The sequence below is a fragment of the Lithobates pipiens genome, unplaced genomic scaffold (genome assembly GCF_037356315.1).
Source record: "Lithobates pipiens isolate NorthernLeopardFrog02 unplaced genomic scaffold, aLitPip1_a1.2 Scaffold_30, whole genome shotgun sequence".
Lineage (NCBI taxonomy): Eukaryota > Metazoa > Chordata > Amphibia > Anura > Ranidae > Lithobates > Lithobates pipiens.
The window spans coordinates 31,199,727-31,222,331 of NW_027507791.1; the positions used below are offsets into that span (position 1 = coordinate 31,199,727).

The window sequence follows — 22,605 nt, forward strand, 5'->3', positions numbered from 1 at the left end:
GGTTTACGGTAGTGAAATAAGAAGAGAAGAAAGTGGGATTCTGTTGGTGAGTTATTTTTGGAGGCACAAAAGCTTTTGTGCTTTGCTTCCTGGGGACCTCAGAGACTTGCTACACTTTTTAGACAGTGAAAGTGCAACTCAGGGCCGCTGATAAGGCAGTACAACCGGTCCTGTTGTACTGGGCCCAGGCCCCATCAGCTAAAGAGGGGGGGGGGCCCAGAGCAGCTTTATTGTTAATTTCTGCCTAAAAGTAATAAATGGATTTTACTAGACCACACCCCCACTCCTACTTTCTTACCAGAGCTCACATTACTTTTCCCCGGGCCCCTTCAAGTCAATAGAGGGGCCCAAGACATAGAAACAGAAAAGGGACTTTTTGAAAATGTTGGGCTGTAGGTGGATACATTCAGTGCCGCTGTTCCACTGCACCCTGGGGGGCGGGGGGGGCCTGTCAGGAAGGATGTATAGGGCCCCATGATTTCTAACAGCAGCCCTGGTGCAACTGCTGATCTGCATACACCCAACAACTCATTAACTAATGAAGGGAGGATGTAAATGAACTCTGGAGCCTCTTTAAAAAAGTTGAAAATTGGAGCTTTTCCATAATTATCTTGACAGGCTCCCATTAAAATGGAGGCTTTACTCACAGCTTTGGTATCCACCTTGAGAAGATTGGCGACTCAGCAGGTTCTCTTCACATTGGCTCTACAGCCAATGGAAAGTAAAGAAAACCCTAATGTGGCACATTCAGGGCAGGACTTAGGGTGGCGGCGGCCCCTGGGCTTGAGTCACTTTCGGGCCCTACCTTCTATACATTACCGTATTTATCGGCATATAACACGGGCCGGCGTATAACATGCACCCCAAGTTTAGGAGGGAATTTTAAGGAAAAAAACTTTTAGGAAGGAAGTTTAAGGAAAAAAACGTACATTTAAACGCCCATCAATGCAGCCTTAGCAGGGTCCATCTGCAGCCTTGTCCATCCATCTGCAGCCTTACCCAGTGTCATTTGCAGCCTTGTCATTGCAGTCTTGAAATTTAAAAATGGCGCCGCCGAGATAGAGTCCTATGTTTCGCGGCAGCTCTCGGGTCCTCTTGGCGGCTCTTGGCAGCTCTCTCCGGCTCTCGGGTCCTCTCGCAGTCCCGAGCGGAGCCAAGAGTAGCCGAGTTTACTCAGCTTGGCTCACAGTCACACCCAGTCCCTGTGTTATGTCCATCATAGGGTCTGGGCAGGACTGGGCATGACTGTGAGCCGAGCCGAGCCGAGTACACTCGGCTATGTATCTCGGCAGGGCCCCCTATTGGGTGGGGCCCATGGGCTTGAGCCCAGTCAAGCCCAATGGTAAGTCCTGCCCTGGGCACATTACAGCAAACCCGTGACAGACAAGGTTCCCATCCAGCGCCTTGAACTGCCAATGATGATGGCACCTCTGGAGACGGGGCTAGTCCTTGAGAAGGTACATTGGTGCATATAAGGCCTGCCCAGAAAGTACAGCCACTTCGGTTCACATATCTGTCCCTTCAAATGTAATTTTATAGTTAGGGAAGTGAAAATGACTTTATGGTGAGTCGCTACACACCAGCTGAAAGCCAAAAAAGGGCTTCCGGTAGGAGTGGGGTGGAAGAGACTTAGGTGGGCTTATAGGGATGGAAGGGACTTAGGTGGGCCTACAGGAGGAAGAGAGCTCAGGGAGACATCAGAGGTCTTCAGTAGTATTCTACTCAGAGTTGAGGAAGTGGGGAAAAGCCTTCAGGCACAGAATAGCATTGTTACCTTCTATATGACAAAATGCCATGCAGCATGGTAGGGGTTGGGGGGGAGGGGTTGCATTAACCTACAAATCTACAAAGTGGGGTGGAAGAGACTTAGGTGGGTTTATAGGGATGGAAGGGACTTAGGTGGGCCTATAGGAGGAAGAGAGCTCAGGGAGACATCAGAGGTCTTCAGTAGTATTCGACTCAGCAGGTGGGAGTTGAGGAAGTGGGGAAGAGCCTTCAGGCACAGAATAGACGGGGTTGCATTAACCTACAATTCTTTCACCATTTAAATCAGTCCATAAACAACCTGCTTTTACTTGGAGAAGACCTCTAATTTGTACATTGAATTACTACTCACTTGAGAGCGATGGAGTATTTGCTGTTCCCTGATTCGCTGTTCCTCAGTAGGTAGCTGGCCTCGCGACAGGACTGCAGTTTGGTCTCCGCCTCCGCGCGGGTCACCGAGCCATGATACCAGCTGTGATCAGGAAACAGAGCAAGAGTCACTTACAGGCTGTGAACGCAACACCGAACGGTCAACCGATGTCAGCTGTGGATGGAGAAAACCTGATATAACAAGCAGGTGGAGCTCACGCTCAACTCCTCCCAAGAGGAGCAAACCACCAACGAGTGAGAAGGTAGACTAATGGGTCTTCAATCAAAGATCTGGTAGTAGAATTCGTTGGCCAACGTGTTTCAACACATAAGAAATCCCCTCCGTTATCATAATATTTCATTAATTAGGTAATTAATTCATTTTTTTTAAATACATTTTTGTTTCAATGCTTTTTTTTTTTTTATGTATTATTATTATTATTATTATTATTATTATTATCTTCATTATTATTTTAAATTATTCATTTTCTTCATATTTTTGTTACAATTTTATTTATTTTTTTAATATCCAGCAGTATTATTCCATGTATAGTAGATGGTGGAAGATGTCTATCGTGTAACTCCCAATACTGAAACACTGTGATCAGAGGCGTTACTAGGTTTACAAATGATCTGGGGCTAGAGCCCATAGCAGCGTACTAAAGAAAGTCTTACGCTTGGGCGGGCATACACATGTATATAATATACGTGTGTGTGCATGTGTATATATCCCTAGAGAGCCTCCCCCTTAAATCAGGGTCCCCAGAGAGCCTCCTCCTTAAATCAGGGTCCTCGGAGAGCCTTCTCCTTAAATCAGGGTCCCCAGAGAGCCTCTCCCTTACATCAGGGTCCCCAGAGAGCCCCCCCCCTTAAATCAGGGTCCCCAGAGAGCCCCCCCTTAAATCAGGGTCCACAGAGAACCCCCCTTAAATCAGGGTTCCCAGAGAGTCCCCCCCCTTAAATCAGGGTCCTCGGAGAGCCTTCTCCTTAAACCAGGGTGCCCAGAGAGCCTCCCCCTTACATCAGGGTCCCCAGAGAGCCCCCCTTGAATCAGGGTCCCCAGAGAGCCTCCCCCTTAAATCAGGGTCCACAGAGAGCCCCCTTAAATCAGGGTCCCCAGAGAGCCCCCCCCCTTAAATCAGGGTCCCCAGAGAGCCTCCTCCTTAAATCAGGGTCCTTGGAGAGCCTTCTCCTTAAACCAGGGTGCCCAGAGAGCCTCCCCCTTACATCAGGGTCCCCAGAGATCTTACCCTCCCCTTAGGGACCCCTGCAGAGACTCAGGGCTATGGGCCCTATATTTGGGGCTATAGCCCCAAAAGCCACCCCCTAGCGACGCCACTGCCTGTGACCTAGCCTGAGGTACAATGCATAGGAGTAGGAGCATCTTCTTCAGGGGAGGAGCATATAGGTGTCTGACCCCTGGTAGGCGGGGTCGATACCACTGAGGTCCTGCCTTAATATTCCATTTACAGTAGATGGTAGAAGATGTCTTTAGGGTTTCTCCTAACACTAAAACCCAGTGATCTAGTCTTGCATAAAATGCATATTGGATCAGCTGGTGCTGCAACGGGTGCACTGAGATGGTGCAAATATAAAGCAAGCACACCTCTGCTTCTCCAGCGGGACGGTCGGGTCCACCTTGTCCATCTGCTCGGGTTGAGGCTGCTTCAAGACTTTGGCCGTCCAACTTTTCTGCCGCTGGTGCAGACGGCCTCCTTCCTCCTTGGCCTGCGAGCGCTCACTGTTCTCAAATTGCACTGTGGGAGCCAAGAAGGGAAAGAAGACGGTGAGATAGAAAGATCTTGCTGGAAGACCCATAGTAACAAGGGTCCCATCACTGCACAGTCAAGAAACCTTTCCTACATTTGGCCGAAAACGTATAAAAAAGTTTTACGCTACTCTAACCTATGGGAATTACCAGCATTGGGACATATTTATACAATTATACCAAGGGCCACCAGGGGCACATGCCCCGGGTCTTCTACTGAGGGCCTCCTTGGAGATGTAAAGATGATACGTTCTACACATTATCCCATCACTGCACAGTGAAGAAACCTTTCCTATATTTGGCCGAGAACTTATAAAAATTTTTACGCTACTCTAACCTACGGGAATTAACAGTATTGGGCAGTGGCGTAACTAGAACCTTCAGGGCCCCGATGCAAGAAACCATGAAGGGCCCCCCTGAACCCCAGCCAGGGCCCTTCCTTCTGAGTCCGGTGGTGGAACTCCAGGGCGTGGTCACAGGTATGACCTTTGTGAGCCCTGTAGTTCCACCACTGGTATCAGTAGTTTTTTTTAATTTTTAGGTGCAAAATTGGGGGACTGTCCCTAGGCAGGATGGGGTCCCTGTCCCCAGAAGAGATGAGGTCCTTTTCTCCAGGGCAGATGAAGTTACTGCACCCAGGTGAGAAGGGGTCCCTGTCCCCAGGGAATATGGGGGTCCCTGTCCCCAGGGAAGGTGGGGGTCCATGTCCCCATGTGAGAAGGGGTCCCTGTCCCCAGGGGAGATGGAGGGGGTATGTAATGGTGTGGGGGATGGGGTCCTCTCACTCACCATGACCAAGCTGTAGGCCGCGCACTCATCCATGTTGGCCTGGGCTCCATCCAGTGTGCTGGACGGGTGATCAGCATATCTCCCAGAAAGACCTTTCATCATCTGTGTATGACGGGGGAGGAGGGGGACTGGCAGACAAGCCTGCAGTGTCCTCCGGGGGGCTCTCATAGGACTGCACTGCATCTGTGTGCTTAAAGTTTGTTTACTTGGGAGAAGTATGCAGTGCAGTGTGGGCCGGACTCAGGGGGGCGGGACTCTGGCTGGGGAGAACAGACATCGGACTGAGCGGCAATGCATGGAGCAGGAGAGGGGTACTCTGAGGAGCCGGCCGAGGACACAGGTCATGCGGGGAATGCACAACTAAAGAGCAGCCAGTGCGATAGTCGAGCATGGAGCTCTGCTAGTCACCCTCCACCTCCAGCCACCCGTGTGCATGGTGCAGTGGTACCCCTAGCTGCCTATGCTGCTACCGGCCATATGTAGAGGGGGCTGCATGGGCCCCATGCATCACAGGGCCCAGTTGCGGTCGTGACTGCTGCACCCCCTATAGTTACGCCCCTGGTATTGGGACATATTTATATACCAAGGGCCACCAGGGGCACATGCCTCAGGTCTTCTACTGAGGGCCTCCTTGGAGATATAAAGATGATACGTTCTACACATTATCCCATCACTGCACAGTGAAGAAACCTTTCCTACATTTGGCCGATAACTTACTTACTAGCATTGGGACATATTTATACAACTATACCAAGGGCCACCAGGGGCACACGCCCCAGGTCTTCTACTGAGGGCCTCCTTGGAGATGTAAAGATGATACGTTCTACACATCATGTTACATTGTATATTTTATCTACTTTTCCGTTGTTACCTATGTTGTCATAATGTAACATCACAGGTTTTAGACCAATTCCTTTTCCTTCAGTTAAAAAGATTATATTGGTCTTAGATTTGATCCAAAGTGGTCATCATAATATCCCAGCAGCCCTTCAACATTTCTTTGTGCCCAGAGGTGCCACTGGTCTATTAAGACCCTAGGACAGTGATGGAGAACCTCGGCACCCCAGATGTTTTGGAACTACATTTCCCATGATGCTCTGGCACTCTGCAGTATACTGGAGCATCATGGGAAATGTAGTTCCAAAACATCTGGGGTGCCAAGGTTCTCCATCACTGCCCTAGGAACTCTCCTTAGGTCAACATTTGCCAACGGGAAGCGTAGAAAGGAAACATGGACCCCAAAGAAGATGGCAAGTCACGCCAGGTCCTCCTAGAAGGTCATTGTCCATTTCCGTCCACCAGCCTCTTTACAGATTTTACACCTTTTTTGCTTACCTGAAAGTGCCCTCACTATGTGCTCCTTCTTCCACTCCCAGGGCTGCTCGTACTCCCCGGCCGGCCTCTCGTCATTCTCCGGTCGGGTCCCGTCGGCCACCCGCTGGACCTTCTTCTCCTCACTGTCTTGCTCGTTGTCGGGGGGCTCATAGGGGGTGTCGTACAGCTGAGGGGGCTGAGGGGGTTTGACGAGGAGCTCCTGGGACCCCTGCCTCTTGGCCTCCATCTTGCTCTCGTTTGGGGACGTCAGTTCCATGAGGAGCAGCTCGGTGATCAGCTGGTCTTTGGACCCTCTACGCCGAATCTCTGAAAGACAGGATGAGATCGCAGGTCATCATGGCTGCCTACAATTTATGGTGGCCACTTGATGCAGAAAGGAGCATGGACGCACATCGAGGGGGTGTTCCCTGGATGGGGTTCCTCCTGGGCGGGCCTAGCTCTGGTCTTCCTAAAGAATATAAAACCAACAGGGGGGCCCTGGATGGGGTTCCTCCTGGACGGGCCTAACTCTGGTCCTCATAAAGAATATAAAACCAACAGGGGGGCCCTGGATGGGGTTCCTCCTGGGCGGGCCTAGCTCTGGTCCTCATAAAGAATATAAAACCAACAGGGGGGGCCCTGGATGGTGTTCCTCCTGGGCGGGCCTAGCTCTGGTCCTCATAAAGAATATAAAACCAACAGGGGGGCCCTGGATGGGGTTCCTCCTGGGCGGGCCTAGCTCTGGTCCTCATAAAGAATATAAAACCAACAGGGGGGGCCCTGGATGGGGTTCCTCCTGGGCGGGCCTAGCTCTGGTCCTCATAAAGAATATAAAACCAACAGGGGGGCCCTGGATGGGGTTCCTCCTGGGCGGGCCTAGCTCTGGTCCTCATAAAGAATTTAAAACCAACAGGGGGGCCCTGGATGGGGTTCCTCCTGGGCGGGCCTAGCTCTGGTCCTCATAAAGAATTTAAAACCAACAGGGGGGCCCTGGATGGGGTTCCTCCTGGGCGGGCCTAGCTCTGGTCCTCATAAAGAATATAAAACCAACAGGGGGGCCCTGGATGGGGTTCCTCCTGGGCGGGACTAGCTCTGGTCCTCATAAAGAATATAAAACCTACTGTATCTACAGACTTTTTATTTTTTTCAATAAAATTTTATTTTTTTCAATTGGATTTTCGAGTAGGTCGCTTGTTTGTGTCCCCGTTTCAAATTTTTCCACCGTGACAGGAAGTGAGATGAAATAGAGATCTAGCTTAATGGGGGTTCTACCCACTCTACTAATGAAAAGAGTTTATTATTGATTGGTTGAGATTTCCCCTCACTTCCTGTTCTAGTGACCACTCGGGATGGAGAGGAAAATCTCCACAATGGGGGACACAGATAAAAAAAAAAAAAATCACTACCTTCTCCCGTCTCACTACTGAAAGGCGTTTAGAGGGATTTCTCCGTACTTCCTGTTCTTTTTCCCCACACAGGAAGTAGAAGAAATCTCCAGAATGTGGATTCTACCTTCCCCTGCCCTACTAATGAGAGCTGTTTCATTATCCTTAGGGAAAATATCCTCACTTCCTGTTTCAGTGACCACAGGAAGTGAGGGGGAAAAATCTCCAGAATGGGGACACAGACACCAAAAAAAATGAGCCACTGAATGTTTGGACCCTTCCACACTCCGTCTAAAACGGAACCTTCTCAGATTAATAAGATAAGGATAAGGGCTTCTGAATTTCCTCCAACCTTCCTTCCTATTTGCTCCAGATCCATAAAGTCAAGTCAAGGGATCAGCATGACAACCATAAAACGGGCGTTTTCAGAAGCAAGTCAAGGGATCAGCATGACAACCATAAAACTGGCATTTTCAGAAGCAAGTCAAGGGATCGGCATTAAAGCCACAAAACAAACCTTTACAGAACGAAGCCAAGGGATCAGCATGAAAGCCATGAAATTGTTATTTTCAGAAGAAAGTCAAGAGATCGGCATTAAAAAGCCAAAAACAGGCATTTTCTTTTTTTTTTTCTTTCACTGTGAATAAACAGGCATTTTCAGAGGGAAGCCACGGAATCAACATGACAGCCTCAAAGCAACCCTTTACAGAAGAAAGCCAAGGAATCGGCATGGAAGCCATAAAATGGTAATCTTCAGAAGGAAGTCAGGGGATCAGCATGACAGCTATAAAACAGTCATTTTTAGTAGGAAGCCAAGGGATCACCACGAAAGCCATAAAATAGTAATCTTTAGAAGGAAGTCAGGGGATCGACGTGACAGCCATAAAACTGTAATTTTCAGTATGAAGCCAAAGGATCAGCATGACAGCCATACAACTGTCATTTTCGGTAGGAAGCCAAAGGATCAGCATGACAGCCATACAACTGTCATTTTCAGTAGGAAGTCAAGGGACCACCATGAAAGCCATAAAATGGTAATCTTCAGAAGGAAGTCAGGGGATCAGCATGACAGCTATAAAACTCATTTTTAGTAGGAAGCCAAGAGATCACCACGAAAGCCATAAAATAGTAATCTTTAGAAGGAAGTCAGGGGATCGACGTGACAGCCATAAAACTGTAATTTTCAGTAGGAAGCCAAAGGATCAGCATGACAGCCACAAAACAGACATTTTCTAAGGAAAGCCAAGGAATCAGCATGACATTCACAAAACAAACCTCTACAGAAAGAAGCCAAGGGATCAGCATGAAAGCCATGAAATAGTAATCTTCAGAAGGAAGTCAGGGGATCAGCATGACAGCCATACAACTGTCATTATTAGTAGGAAGCCAAGGGACCACCACGAAAGCCATAAAATAGTAATCTTCAGAAGGAAGTCAGGGGATCAGCATGACAGCCATAAAACTGTAATTTTCAGTAGGAAGCCAAAGGATCAGCATGACAGCCATACAACTGTCATTTTCAGTAGGAAGCCAAGGGACCACCACGAAAGCCATAAAATAGTAATCTTCAGAAGGAAGTCAGGGGATCAGCATGACAGCCATAAAACTGTAATTTTTTCAGAGAAAAGCCAAAGGATCAGCACAACAGCCACAAAACAGACATTTTCTGAGGAAAGCCAGGGAATCAGCATGACATTCACAAAACAAACCTCTACAGAAAGAAGCCAAGGGATCAGCATGAAAGCCATGAAATGGTAAACTTCAGATGGAAGTCAGAGGATCAGCACGACAGCCATAAAAGTGTCATTTTCAGAAGGAAACCAGGGAATTGGCATGCCAGCCACAAAGCAAAACATTTTCTGAGGAAAGCCAAGGAATCAGCATGACAGCCGCAAAACAAACCTCTACAGAAAGAAGCCAAGGGATCAGCATGAAAGCCATGAAATGGTAATTTCCAGAAGGAAGCCAAGGGCTCAGCATCACAGTCATAAAATGGTTATTGTCAGAAAGAAGCCAGTGGGATCAGCATGACATCCATAGAATGGTAATTTTCAGAAAGAAGCAAAGGGATTGGCATGGCAACCACAAAACAGGCATTTTCAGAAGGAATCCAAGGGATCAGCATGACTGCCAAAAAAAAAAAGTCAATTTCAGAAGGAAGCCAGGGGATCAGTGTAAAAGCCATAAAACTGTAATTTTTCAGAGGTCAGCAGGACAGCCATAAAACAGGCATTTTAAGTAGGTAGTCAAGGGATCAGCATGACAGCCATGAAATGGTAATCGTCAGAAGGAAGTCAGGGGATCAGCATGACAGCCATAAAACTGTCATTTTCAGAGGGAAGTCAAGAGATCAGCATGACAGCCATACAACTGTCATTTTCAGTAGGTAGTCAAGGGATCAGCATGAAAGCCACAAAGCAAACCTTTACAGAAGGAAGCCAGAGGAACAACATGAAAGCCATAAAATTGGAATCTTCAGAAGGAAGTCAGGGGATCAGCATGACAGCCACAAAACAGACATTTTCTGAGGAAAGCCAAGGAATCAGCATGACAGCCACAAACTACAGAAAGAAGCCAAGGGATCAGCATGAAAGCCATAAAATGGCAATGTTCAGAAGGAAGCTAAGGGATCAGCATCACAGTCACAAAATGGTTATTGTCAGAAAGAAGCAAGTGGATCAGCATGACAGACATATAATGGTAATTTTCAGAAGGAAGCCAAGGGATCAGCACGACAGCCATTAAACTGTTGAATTTCGTAAGGAAGCCAGGGGATCAGCGTAAAAGCCATAAAACTGTAATTTTTCAGAGATCAGCAGGACAGCCATAAAACGAGCAGTTTCAGTAGGTAGTCAAGGGAATCGGCATGAAAGCCATAAAATGGTAATCGTCAGAAGGAAGCCAGGGGATCCTCATCACAGTCATAAAATTGTCATTTTCAGAAGGAAGCCAAGGGATCAGCATGACAGCCACAAAGCAGGCATTTTCAGAAGGTAGCTGGTAATGGATATCTGCCCCATGACGGGTCCACCCCACATTCTGCTGCCACCTGCTGGTGGAAATATGGAGGACCCCATTGCAGACCTCCTGGAGATCTTCCATTCCATAGAGTTGGTCATCATCAGTCATTGTGGGGAATCTGGTGGGAAGGAGATGGATCAGCAGAGGACAGGGATGTCCCTCCCCTCCCCCCCCTCTCCCTCCTCTGCCCCTGGCCCATTGCTCAGACACCTGGCTGTCCCATTCTCCTGGCGCCATGGCAACCGGGCCTATCCTGTTGGCCGCCAAGGCGTCCTTCCTGTCGGTGGAACGAGCCGTCCAGCAGAGGAAGCCGCGCTGAGAGCCAGGAAGCCACCACGGGAAGTCACACCCAGGAGCTGGAGAAAGAAAGGGGGACGGGGGAGGGGACGGGGGCCTGGACAGGACCCCATATAAAGGGGGGGGGAGGGGGGGCGGCTGTGACCACCACCGAACAGATCTGAGTCCCCATAGAACTCCATTACCGATCGTAGAAGATCGGATTGGATCAACGCGTGGCGTCTGGAGAAGAACGGTTCACGAATATCCAACAATCGCAACAACGTGTCTCCACCGCTTATCAGATCTTCATCCAACCAATTCTCCCGCTACAAATTATCCCTACAATTGTTTCCCTTCGTAGAGCGTAGAGCCCCCCGGACTATTCAGGCCCCATTCACGCCCGGGCGCAGCAGAAACGACGGGAAAAAAGTACACCAGCAGGGGGCAGATGTGCACATTTTTTTTGGTCCACCATAGGCTTTAATGAGCCGAGATGGAAGCCATAAACTGGGAATCGTCAGAAGGAAGTGAAGAGATCATCATTACGGTCATTTTTTCAGAAGGAAGCCAAGGGATCAGCATGACATCCACTTATTAGGCCCGGGCACACCCGAGTATTGGTCGCTTGGAGCTGGAAAAAGTACACCAGCAGGGGGCAGATGTGCACATTTTTTTTTGGTCCACCATAGGCTTTAATGAGCCGAGATGGAAGCCATAAACTGGGAATCGTCAGAAGGAAGTCAAGAGATCATCATTACGGTCATTTTTTCAGAAGGAAGCCAAGGGATCAGCATGACATCCACTTATTAGGCCCGGGCACACCCGAGTGTTGGTCGCCTGGAGCTGGAAAAAGTACACCAGCAGGGGGTAGATGTGCACATTTTTTTGGTCCACCATAGGCTTTAATGAGCCAAGATGGAAGCCAAGGGATCGGCATGAAAGCCATAAACTGGGAATCGTCAGAAGGAAGTGAAGAGATCATCATTACGGTCATTTTTTCAGAAGGAAGCCAAGGGATCAGCATGACATCCACTTATTAGGCCCGGGCACACCCGAGTATTGGTCGCTTGGAGCTGGAAAAAGTACACCAGCAGGGGGCAGATGTGCACATTTTTTTTTGGTCCACCATAGGCTTTAATGAGCCAAGATGGAAGCCAAGGGATCAGCATGACATCTACTTATTAGGCCTGGGCACACCCGAGTGTTGGTCGCTTGGAGCTGGAAAAAGTACACCAGCAGGGGGCAGATGTGCACATTTTTTTTGGTCCACCATAGGCTTTAATGAGCCAAGATGGAAGCCAAGGGATCAGCATGAAAGCCATAAACTGGGAATCGTCAGAAGGAAGTCAAGAGATCATCATTACGGTCATTTTTTCAGAAGGAAGCCAAGGGATCAGCATGACATCCACTTATTAGGCCCGGGCACACCTGAGTATTGGTCGCCTGGAGCTGGAAAAAGTACACCAGCAGGGGGCAGATGTGCACATTTTTGTTGGTCCACCATAGGCTTTAAATGAGCCCATCTGAAAACAAAAAACAAAAAAAAAAACAAACGCATGTTTATGTGCGATTTTCAGGTGCTCTTATTTAAACCTAGATTCACAGCTACACTACATTACCAAAAGTATTGGGACACCCGCCTTTACACGCACATGAACTTTAATGGCATCCCAGTCTTCCTCCGTAGGGGTCAATATTGAGTTGCCCCCCCCCCCCCCCTTTGCAGCTATAACAGCTTCAACTCTTCTGGGTGTCTATGGGAACGTTTGCCCATTCTTCCAGAAGAGCGTTTGTGAGGTCAGGCACTGATGTTGGACGAGAAGGCCTGGCTCGCAGTCTCCGCTCTAATTCATTCCAAAGGATTGAGGTCAGTCCAGTCAAGTTCCTCCACCCCCAGACCTCGCTATTCCACCTGTAACGTCTTCCAAAAGATCTTTCCTAGCCAGTGCCGGGACATGGTCACCCAGCGCCCAGGGCAAAGATGCCAAACTGCACCCCCCCACCCCCCCCCGTTCATGATGAGCTAGCTTAAGGGATCCTGTGTATTGCTTGCAAAATCACTGCCGCTGTCATTACTCCTGTCACCCTTGTAACCGAAGGAAGGCTCCCCCCATCCCTACAGTAAACCATTGCACCCAGGACAGCCGCCCCCCTCCTGCCCACCCCTTGTCCTGGCCCTGCTTCTAGCATTTGATGACTGGATACAAAGTATCAATAATCAGGGGAAATCTTATGGAGGACCCCAATGGGTATTGGATGAAAGGCAATTTTTGATTGGTGGCTATTGATACTTTGTATCTTATCATTTGATGACCGGATACAAAGTATACCAAACCAGATGAGATCTGAAGGAGGAGCCCAATGCATATTGGATCAAATGTCTTTTCTGATTGGTGGCTTTTGAAACTTTGTATCCAACCATTTGATGACTGGATACAAAGTATCAATAAGCAGGGAGATCTCAATGGGGGAACCCAATGGGTATTGAATCAAACACAATTTCTGATTGCTGGCTATTGATACTTTGTACCCAACCGTTTGATAACTGGATACAAAGTATCAATAATCAGGGGAGGTCTCATGGAGGACCCCAGTGGGTATTGGATCAAACATAATTTCTGATCAATAATCAGGGGAAATCTCATGGAGGTCCCCAATAGGTATTGGATCAAACATAATTTCTGATCAATAATCAGGGGAAATCTCATGGAGGTCCCCAATAGGTATTGGATCAAACATAATTTCTGATCAATAATCAGGGGAAATCTCATGGAGGACCCCAATGGGTATTGGATCAAACACAGTTTCTTTTTGGTGGCTATTGATACTTTGTACCCATCCATTTGATAACTGGATACAAAGTATCAATAATCAGGGGAAATCTCATGGAGGACCCCAGTGGGTATTGGATCAAACATAATTTCTGATCAATAATCAGGGGAAATTTCATGGAGGACCCAAATGGGTATTGGATCAAACAGTTTCTTTTTGGTGGCTATTGATACTTTGTATCCAATCATTTGATGACTGGATACAAAGTATCAATAATCAGGGGAAATCTCATGGAAGACCCCAATGGATATTGGATCAAAGGCAATTTCTGCCTGGTGTCTTCTGATACTTTGTATCCAAACATTTGATGACAAAACACAAAGTATCAAAAATACAGAGAAACCTCATGAAGGACCCCAATGGGTTTTGGATCGAATAAAATTTCTGCTAAAATAATCAGGGGAAATATCATGGAGGACCCCAATGGGTATTGGATCAAAGACAATTTCTGATTGGTGGCTATTGATAATTTGTACCCATCCATTTGATGACTGGATACAAAGTATCAATAATCAGGGGAAATCTCATGGAGGACCCCAGTGGGTATGGGATCAAACATAATTTCTGATCAATAATCAGGGGAAATCTCATGGAGGACCCCAATGGGTATTGGATCAAACACAGTTTCTTTTTGGTGGCTATTGATACTTTGTATCCAACCATTTAATAACTGAATAACAAGGATCAATAGTCAGGGAGATATTAATGGAGGACCCCAATGGGTATTGGATCGAATGGAATTTCTGATTGTTGGCTATTGATACATTGTATTCAACCATTTCATGACTGGATACAAAGTATCAATAATCAGGGGAAATCTCATGGAGGACCCCAATGGGTATTGGATCAAACATAATTTCTGATCAATAATCAGGGGAAATCTAAGGCTGGATTCACACCAGTGCGAATTGGATGTGGAGTTTTTCCACATTGAATTCGCATGACAGGAGATTGTGATCGGCTCTCTATGGAGCCTGTTGACATATCTCTGGAGCGGAGCGAAATTGCACAGGAGCCACGTGCGTCTTCTGGTCCGTTCCAGGTCTAAATCCAGGCTGTCAGCCGCATCCGTCTGCAGTGTGAACGCAGCCTCATGGAGGACCCCAATGGGTATTGGATCAAACATAATTTCTGATCAATAATCAGGGGTCATCTCATGGAGGACCCCAATGGGTATTGGATCAAACATAATTTCTGATCAATAATCAGGGGTCATCTCATGGAGGAACACAATGGGTATTGGATCAAACATCATTGCTGATCAATAATCAGGGCAAATCTCATGGAGGACCCCAATGGATATTGTATCAAACATCATTTCTGATCAATAATCAGGGGAAATCTCATGGAGGACCCCAATGGGTATTGGATCTAACATCATTTCTGATCAATAATCAGGGGAAATCTCATGGAGGACCCCAATGGGTATTGGATCAAACATCATTTCTGATCAATAATCAGGGGAAATCTCATGGAGGACCCCAACGGGTATTGGATCAAACATCATTTCTGATCAATAATCAGGGGAAATCTCATGGAGGACCCCAATGGGTATTGGATCTAACATCATTTCTGATCAATAATCAGGGGAAATCTCATGGAGGAACACAATGGGTATTGAATCTAATGCAGTTTCTTATTGGTGGATTGGTATCCAGCCATTTTATAATTGGATACAAAGTATCAATAATCAGGGGAAATCTCATGGAGAACCCCAATTGGTGGATTAGCATCCAACCGTTTTCTAACTGGATACAAAGTATCAATAATCAGGGGAAATCTCATGAAGGACCCCAATGGGTATTGGATCAAAGACAATTTCTGATTGGTGGCTATTGATACTTTGTACCCATCCATTTGATAACTGGATACAAAGTATCAATAATCAGGGGAAATCTCATGGAGGACCCCAATGCGTATTGGATCAAACATAATTTCTGATCAATAATCAGGGGAAATCTCATGGAGGACCCCAATGGGTATGGGACCAAACATAATTTCTGATCAATAATCAGGGGAAATCTCATGGAGGACCCCAATGGGTATTGGATCTAATGCAGTTTCTGATTAGTGGATTGGTATCCAACCATTTGATAATTGGATACAAAGTATCAATAATCAGGGGAAATCTCATGGAGAACCCCAATGGGTATTGGATCAAACATAATTTCTGATCAATTATCAAGGGAAATGTTATGGAGAACCCCAATGGGTATGGGACCAAACATAATTTCTGATCAATAATCAGGGGAAATCTCATGGAGGACCCCAAAGGGTATTGGATCAAACGTAATTTCTGCTTGGTGGCTATTGATACTTTGTCTCCAATCATTTGATAATTGGATACAAAGTATCAATAATCAGGGGAAATCTCATGGAGAACCCCAATGGGTATTGGATCAAAGACAATTTCTGATTGGTGGCTATTGATACTTTGTACCCATCCATTTGATAACTGCATACAAAGTATCAATAATCAGGGGAAATCTCATGGAGGACCCCAATGCGTATTGGATCAAACATAATTTCTGATCAATCATCAGAAGAAATCTCATAGAGGACCCCAATGGGTATGGGATCAAGCATAATTTCTGATCAATAATCAGGGGAAATCTCATGGAGGACCCCAAAGGGTATTGGATCAAACGTAATTTCTGCTTGGTGGCTATTGATACTTTGTCTCCAATCATTTGATAACTGAATACAAAGTATCAATAATCAGGGGAGGTGTCATGGAGGACCCCAATGGGTATTGGATCATACACTATTTCTGATCAATTATCAGGGGAAATGTCATGGAGGACCCCAATGTGTTTTGGATCAAACACAATTTCTGCTTGGTGGCTATTGATACTTTGTCTCCAATCATTTGATAACTGCATACAAAGTATCAATAATCAGGGGAAATGTCATGGAGGACCCCAATGGGTATTGGATCTAATGCAGTTTCTGATTATTGGATTGGTATGCAGCCATTTGATAATTGGATACAAAGTATCAATAATCAGGGGAAATCTCATGGAGAACCCCAATTGGTGGATTAGCATCCAACCGTTTGATAACTGGATACAAAGTATCAATAATCAGGGGAAATCTCATGGAGAACCCCAATGGGTATTGAATCAAACATAATTTCTGATCAATTATCAAGGGAAATGTCATGGAGGACCCCAATGGGTATGGGACCAAACATAATTTCTGATCAATAATCAGGGGAAATCTCATGGAGGACCCCAATGGGTATTGGATCAAAGACAATTTCTGATTGGTGGCTATTGATACTTTGTACCCATCCATTTGATAACTGCATACAAAGTATCAATAATCAGGGGAAATCTCATGGAGGACCCCAATGCGTATTGGATCAAGCATACTTTCTGATCAATAATCAGGGGAAATTTCATGGAGGACCCCAAAGGGTATTGGATCAAACGTAATTTCTGCTTGGTGGCTATTGATACTTTGTCTCCAATCATTTGATAACTGAATACAAAGTATCAATAATCAGGGGAGGTCTCATGGAGGACCCCAACGGGTATTGGATCAAACATCATTTCTGATCAATCATCAGGGAAAATCTCATGGAGGACCCCAACGGGTATTGGATCAAACATCATTTCTGATCAATCATCAGGGAAAATCTCATGGAGGACCCCAATGGGTATTGGATCATACATTATTTCTGATCAATTATCAAGGGAAATCTCATGGAAGACCCCAATGATTATTGGATCAAATGCAGTTTCTGATTGGTGGCTAAAGCCGCTTTGTGCCCAATCATTTTATGACTAGATACAAAGTATCAATAGTCAGGGAGGTCTCATAGAGACGGGAATTGAATCAAACGCAATTTCTGATCTAACGGAAGATGACTTTTGAAGTAACGCGATCAGTTATTGATAAACACCGAACTAAGTGTGAGAGCACCGAGTAGTTATGTTAACTTTTTTTTTTCAAAAAACATAATAACAAAAAAGCCCGATGGTCATGTGCCAGGAGGGGACAGAAAAAAAGTCGCCAAAAGAGCGATTGAACCAAATAACGATTGTGACCCCCAACATAGATCATGGCCTTATCTTAGGACTGGTAGGACTTGATGGGTCTTAGTCTAACCCTAACCAACGCAAAACCAATTTTTAAGGTGACTAGAAGCCCCAGCATGCCGCCACAAACCCCAAAAAATCTGAAAGGACTTGGCTGCCGTTATTTCGTCCGGCGTCAGGGACTGCACGGCTGAGTAATGGAACCTCAACTAAATGTCCCTCAGCCTGGTGAGTCCATTCCCAGATACAAAATGGAGGGGGGGGAGACAGGAACTTGCGCTTCCTGCTGCAGCGTGAGATAAGGAACTCGGTTTGGGAACAGGGCACATAGTCACAGCTCCAACTGGAAGGTCACGAACTTCAACCTCAACCTTGTACCCCCCCACCCCACCCCCAGTATGACATGGGAATCAGCGTTATATTGGTACAGCGCTTCGACAATAGTCCCGTAGGCTGCGGTCCACGAAGGGGTTAATACAAGTCCAGGAAGGTTTCCTTCCTGAAATTCTGATTATTTTCCTCTGCTGATGGAACTTGGCATCCCGGGAAGGGAGAGAGACGATGGGATGGTGGCTGTCACAAAATTGCGCAAAAGAAGAGACAGACACAAAAATGGCGGAAACGGGAACGCAGGTGGTCCACACTCACCAGTTATCATCTGCTGTGCGTCGTACGGTTCCATGTAGCCGTCGTTTTCTCCGACCCTCTCTGCGTCGCGCTGGACTTTGGTGCGCTTGGCGTCGTAAGGGTCGACATAGTCCTCTATGATGATGATCTGGTGGAGAACAGAAAAGAGATCACAAGAGGCAAAATGATGTGGCCGCGGAAATTGCTCAGCGGTGCAAAGTGGTGAAATGCATTGTCTATTGCCCCCTCCCCCCCGGCGAACCGACCCGAAAACACAAGAGGGCACATGACGGGTCCTCTTTAATTCTGGGGGTACCTCTGGACCAGAATTTGATACCCACATTTAAAGCTAGAAAAAATATAAATATTAGGCTCCTCCCTCAAAAGTAAACTTGGTCTGACCACTAGGGGTGTCGTTTCTATATATGGCTGCTGCCCCAACTCTATATACAAAACAAAGAAGTAAACTGTATTTCTAAGCTTGGAAAACACTCCCGTTAAAGCCAGATCCTGAAGATGACCTGGAGGATATTGATACTTTGTATCCAACCATTTAATAACTGGAAAGAAAGTATCAATAATCGGTAAATATCATGGAGGACCCCAATGGGTATGGGATCAAACATACATTCTGATCAATAATCAGGGGAAATCTCATGGAGGACCCCAATGGGTATTGGATCAAACACAATTTCTGATTGGTGGCTATTGATACTTTGTATCCAACCATTTAATAACTGGAAAGAAAGTATCAATAATCGGTAAATCTCATGGAGGACCCCAATGGGTATGGGATCAAACATACATTCTGATCAATAATCAGGGGAAATCTCATGGAGGACCCCAATGGGTATTGGATCAAACACAATTTCTGATTGGTGGCTATTGATACTTTGTATCCAACCATTTAATAACTGGAAAGAAAGTATCAATAATCGGTAAATCTCATGGAGGACCCCAATGGGTATGGGATCAAACATACATTCTGATCAATAATCAGGGGAAATCTCATGGAGGACCCCAATGGGTATTGGATCAAACACAATTTCTGATTGTTGGCTATTGATACTTTGTATCCAACCATTTAATAACTGGAAAGAAAGTATCAATAATCGGTAAATCTCATGGAGGACCCCAATGGGTATGGGATCAAACATAAATTCTGATCAATAATCAGGGGAAATCTCATGGAGGACCCCAATGGGTATTGGATCAAACACAATTTCTGATTGGTGGCTATTGATACTTTGTATCCAACCATTTAATAACTGGAAAGAAAGTATCAATAATCGGTAAATCTCATGGAGGACCCCAATGGGTATGGGATCAAACATAAATTCTGATCAATAATCAGGGGAAATCTCATGGAGGACCCCAATGGGTATTGGATCAAACACAATTTCTGATTGGTGGCTATTGATACTTTGTATCCAACCATTTAATAACTGGAAATAAAGTATCAATAATCGGTAAATCTCATGGAGGACCCCAATAGGTATGGGATCAAACATAATTTCTGATCAATAATTAGGGGAAATCTCATGGAGGACCCCAATGGATACTCAGTTTTTATTTCTAAGCTTGGAAAACACTCCCGTTAAAGCCAGATCCTGAAGATGACCTCAACAGGTCCTCTTGCCCCTCAAACCATATACTTACTTTTTCCTCTTTGATCCCCTTCTCCGGCTCTTGGCCCTGCTCGTTGACCTCTTGGAAATTCCTTCCATCCTTCTCCTGCAGGCTGGGGTCCACCTTAATAAGGCGGTTGATATAGGTGTTGTGGCCCTTGGCGGCCCGTAATGCGCCAATCTCGTCCCTGGAGTTTTTCCGGCTTTTGCCCGCCAGAAGGCTCTGGAGACTCTCCCTGGACAGGCGGCTCTCCTTCACGCTTTTGCCCTGTCCATCCGATGATGAGTTCTTGCGGTTCTTCACCGAAGAACCAGAGGACTCGGGGCTGGAGTTCTTATGAGAGCCTCCAAGTTTAGGGAGGGTTTTGGCCCCCGGGAGCCCAGGCTTGGCTCTGTCTGAGACATTCTTCAGTGACAATGGGAGCTCCTTAAACCACTTGGCCATGACGGCGGCTGCCAGACGAAAAATTAATGTTCCACAAGGCCAAGGGCCGCTGGGGCCCCAAGTCACTGGTCGGCACTATCCGGGGGTCCCCAGGATCCAGTGACCGATCTCCGCCTCTGAGGGCCCCACCGCTGCCAGCGTCTCTTGGTTTATTTTTGAGGTGGGGTCAGGAGCTCTCGAAGAAGGCGGCTGTCCCAGCCTGGTCGTCCAAACGAGGGGTAAACCCAGGATTTCCCACACGGGGCGTATTTTGAGTTCTTTCGTGGGTCTTTGGAGGGTTTGGAAGGGTGTGGCAAGACTTATGGGCTCTCCGTTGGCTCTTGACCAAGGAGACCCAGCCAACGGTGACCCAGTCTCAACGTGTCTCCTGTGGTCTCGGTGATGGTCTTCAGCTGCTCATGAGGTGCTCCTGCCTGGAGGTTTAGAGGACTCCCTTGGTAAGCCGTACTCCAGCAGTCCCCAGAAGACGGATTTGGAGAGTGAGGAACGGGTCTCCAGGCTGTCAACTTTGAGAGAGGCGAACAATAGCCGGACTGGCAGCTCAGAAAAACAGATATTTGTGTGATTACAATTCACACTCAGCCAGGGCTCAGTACAAAACAGGCTCTCCCAGGGGAAGGAAGTCCATTTCCTTCATGGTTCAATGGGAGGCGGACGCTTGTTTGTCTCTCTCTGGAAAAAAAAAAGGCTGAAAAGTGCATCTCATGAAATCTGTTTAGACTGCCCAGCTCCATTTCTGAGAATTCCTCAGGAGCTCCGCCCTATGATGGTGTGTCACGTCTGCCCTATGAAGGGGGTGTCACGTCTGCCCTATGAAGGGGGTGTCACGTCTGCCCTATGAAGGGGGTGTCACGTCTGCCCTATGAAGGGGGTGTCACGTCTGCCCTATGAAGGGGGTGTCACATCTGCCCTATGAAGGGGGTGTCACGTCTGCCCTATGAAGGGGGTGTCACGTCTGCCCTATGAAGGGGGTGTCACATCTGCCCTATGAAGGGGGTGTCACGTCTGCCCTATGAAGGGGGTGTCACGTCTGCCCTATGTGGGGGTGTCACATCTGCCCTATGAAGGGGGTGTCACATCTGCCCTATGAAGGGGGTGTCACATCTGCCCTATGAAGGGGGTGTCACGTCTGCCCTATGAAGGGGGTGTCACGTCTGCCCTATGAAGGGGGTGTCACGTCTGCCCTATGAAGGGGGTGTCACATCTGCCCTATGAAGGGGGTGTCACGTCTGTGAGAGGACAGGGACTCTATCTTCTGGAGAGTGTCCCGGACCCTCTCATTACCAGAAAGAGAGGTTTCTCTATTGTCTCCAGGAGAGGAAAAGGTCCTAATTCCTCCATAAGGGTCTTTAGCGAGACCTCATTTAGAATGCTATGTCCAGTTCTGGAGACCTCACTTCCAGAAAGTCATTGATCAGGTAGAACGAGTCCAGAGATGGGTAACAAAAATGGTGACAAGTGTGGGGGGGGGTAAAAGATATCGAGAACGACTTCAGGAACTTAATATGTACAGTCTGGAGGAAAGAAGGGAAAGGTGGAGGCGTGATTGAAGCCTTTAAATACCTCCAGGGGGTGAATAAGGTTCAGGAGGGCAGTTTTTTTGTTCAATATGAAACCAAAAACAAGAACACCGGGGAACTAACTGGAGGAAAGTTCAAAACCAATATTAGAAAGTATTATTTCACTGAAAGGGTAGTTGATGCGTGGAATAAACTACCAGCCGAGGTAGCGAGACATTCAACAGTAAATGGCCTCATACATGCTTGGGACAAACATAGATCTATAGTCAGACAATAAAAGTAACAGAAAAAAAAAATAAAGAAATGGGCAGACTCGATGGACTACTCAGTCTTTTTCTGTCGTCACTTTTCTATACTTCTACGTCTTCCAAATCTGTCTGTACAGAGTCTCTACCTCTCCGTCACAATGTCCCACCACCAGCACGAGACGTCTCTATAGAGGGCAGAGATCTCTACCTGTCTATATAGATGGGACTGCTAGATCACCGGGAGACGTCTCCCTCTCTTCCTCGCACTCTCTCTTCTCTCTCCTTCTATCCTTTCTCCCTCCCTGCTCTCTTCTTTATTTTTCATTTTCTTTCTTTCTCTTTCTTTTTATTCTCTATTAATTATTTCTCTCGTTCTATTCCTTCTCTCTCTCTATTATTTCTTGCTCTCTCTCTCTTACTCTATTTGCACTCTTTCTATTCTATGTTTCTATTCTTTCTATTCACTCTCTTCCTTTCTATTATAGTTCCTTCGCTACTCTCTATTCTCTTTCTCTCTATTATCTCCCACCCCCCCTCTCTCTTCTCTTCCTATTTTCTCTCTCTCTTCTCTTT

At 46.6% G+C, this 22,605-nt stretch overlaps 1 protein-coding gene across 2 annotated transcripts in view; it reads right to left on the minus strand.

Annotated features, from left to right (window-relative positions):
- SHE (Src homology 2 domain containing E) overlaps positions 1–20,938 on the minus strand; it is a 30,840-nt gene extending 9,902 nt beyond the window's left edge. Inside the window, exons 1-5 of one of the 2 annotated variants that reach the window (XM_077463936.1) lie at positions 19,851–20,938; positions 18,213–18,339; positions 6,026–6,331; positions 3,740–3,890; positions 2,117–2,236 (exon numbers count right to left, since the gene is read on the minus strand). In XM_077463936.1, coding sequence (XP_077320062.1) covers positions 2,117–2,236; positions 3,740–3,890; positions 6,026–6,331; positions 18,213–18,339; positions 19,851–20,264 — 1,118 coding nt within the window. In that variant the 5' untranslated portion in view covers positions 20,265–20,938. The remainder of the gene's footprint in view (positions 1–2,116; positions 2,237–3,739; positions 3,891–6,025; positions 6,332–18,212; positions 18,340–19,850) is intronic. The other variant, XM_077463935.1, reaches the window with a different exon arrangement.
- Positions 20,939–22,605: the final 1,667 nt, after the last annotated feature.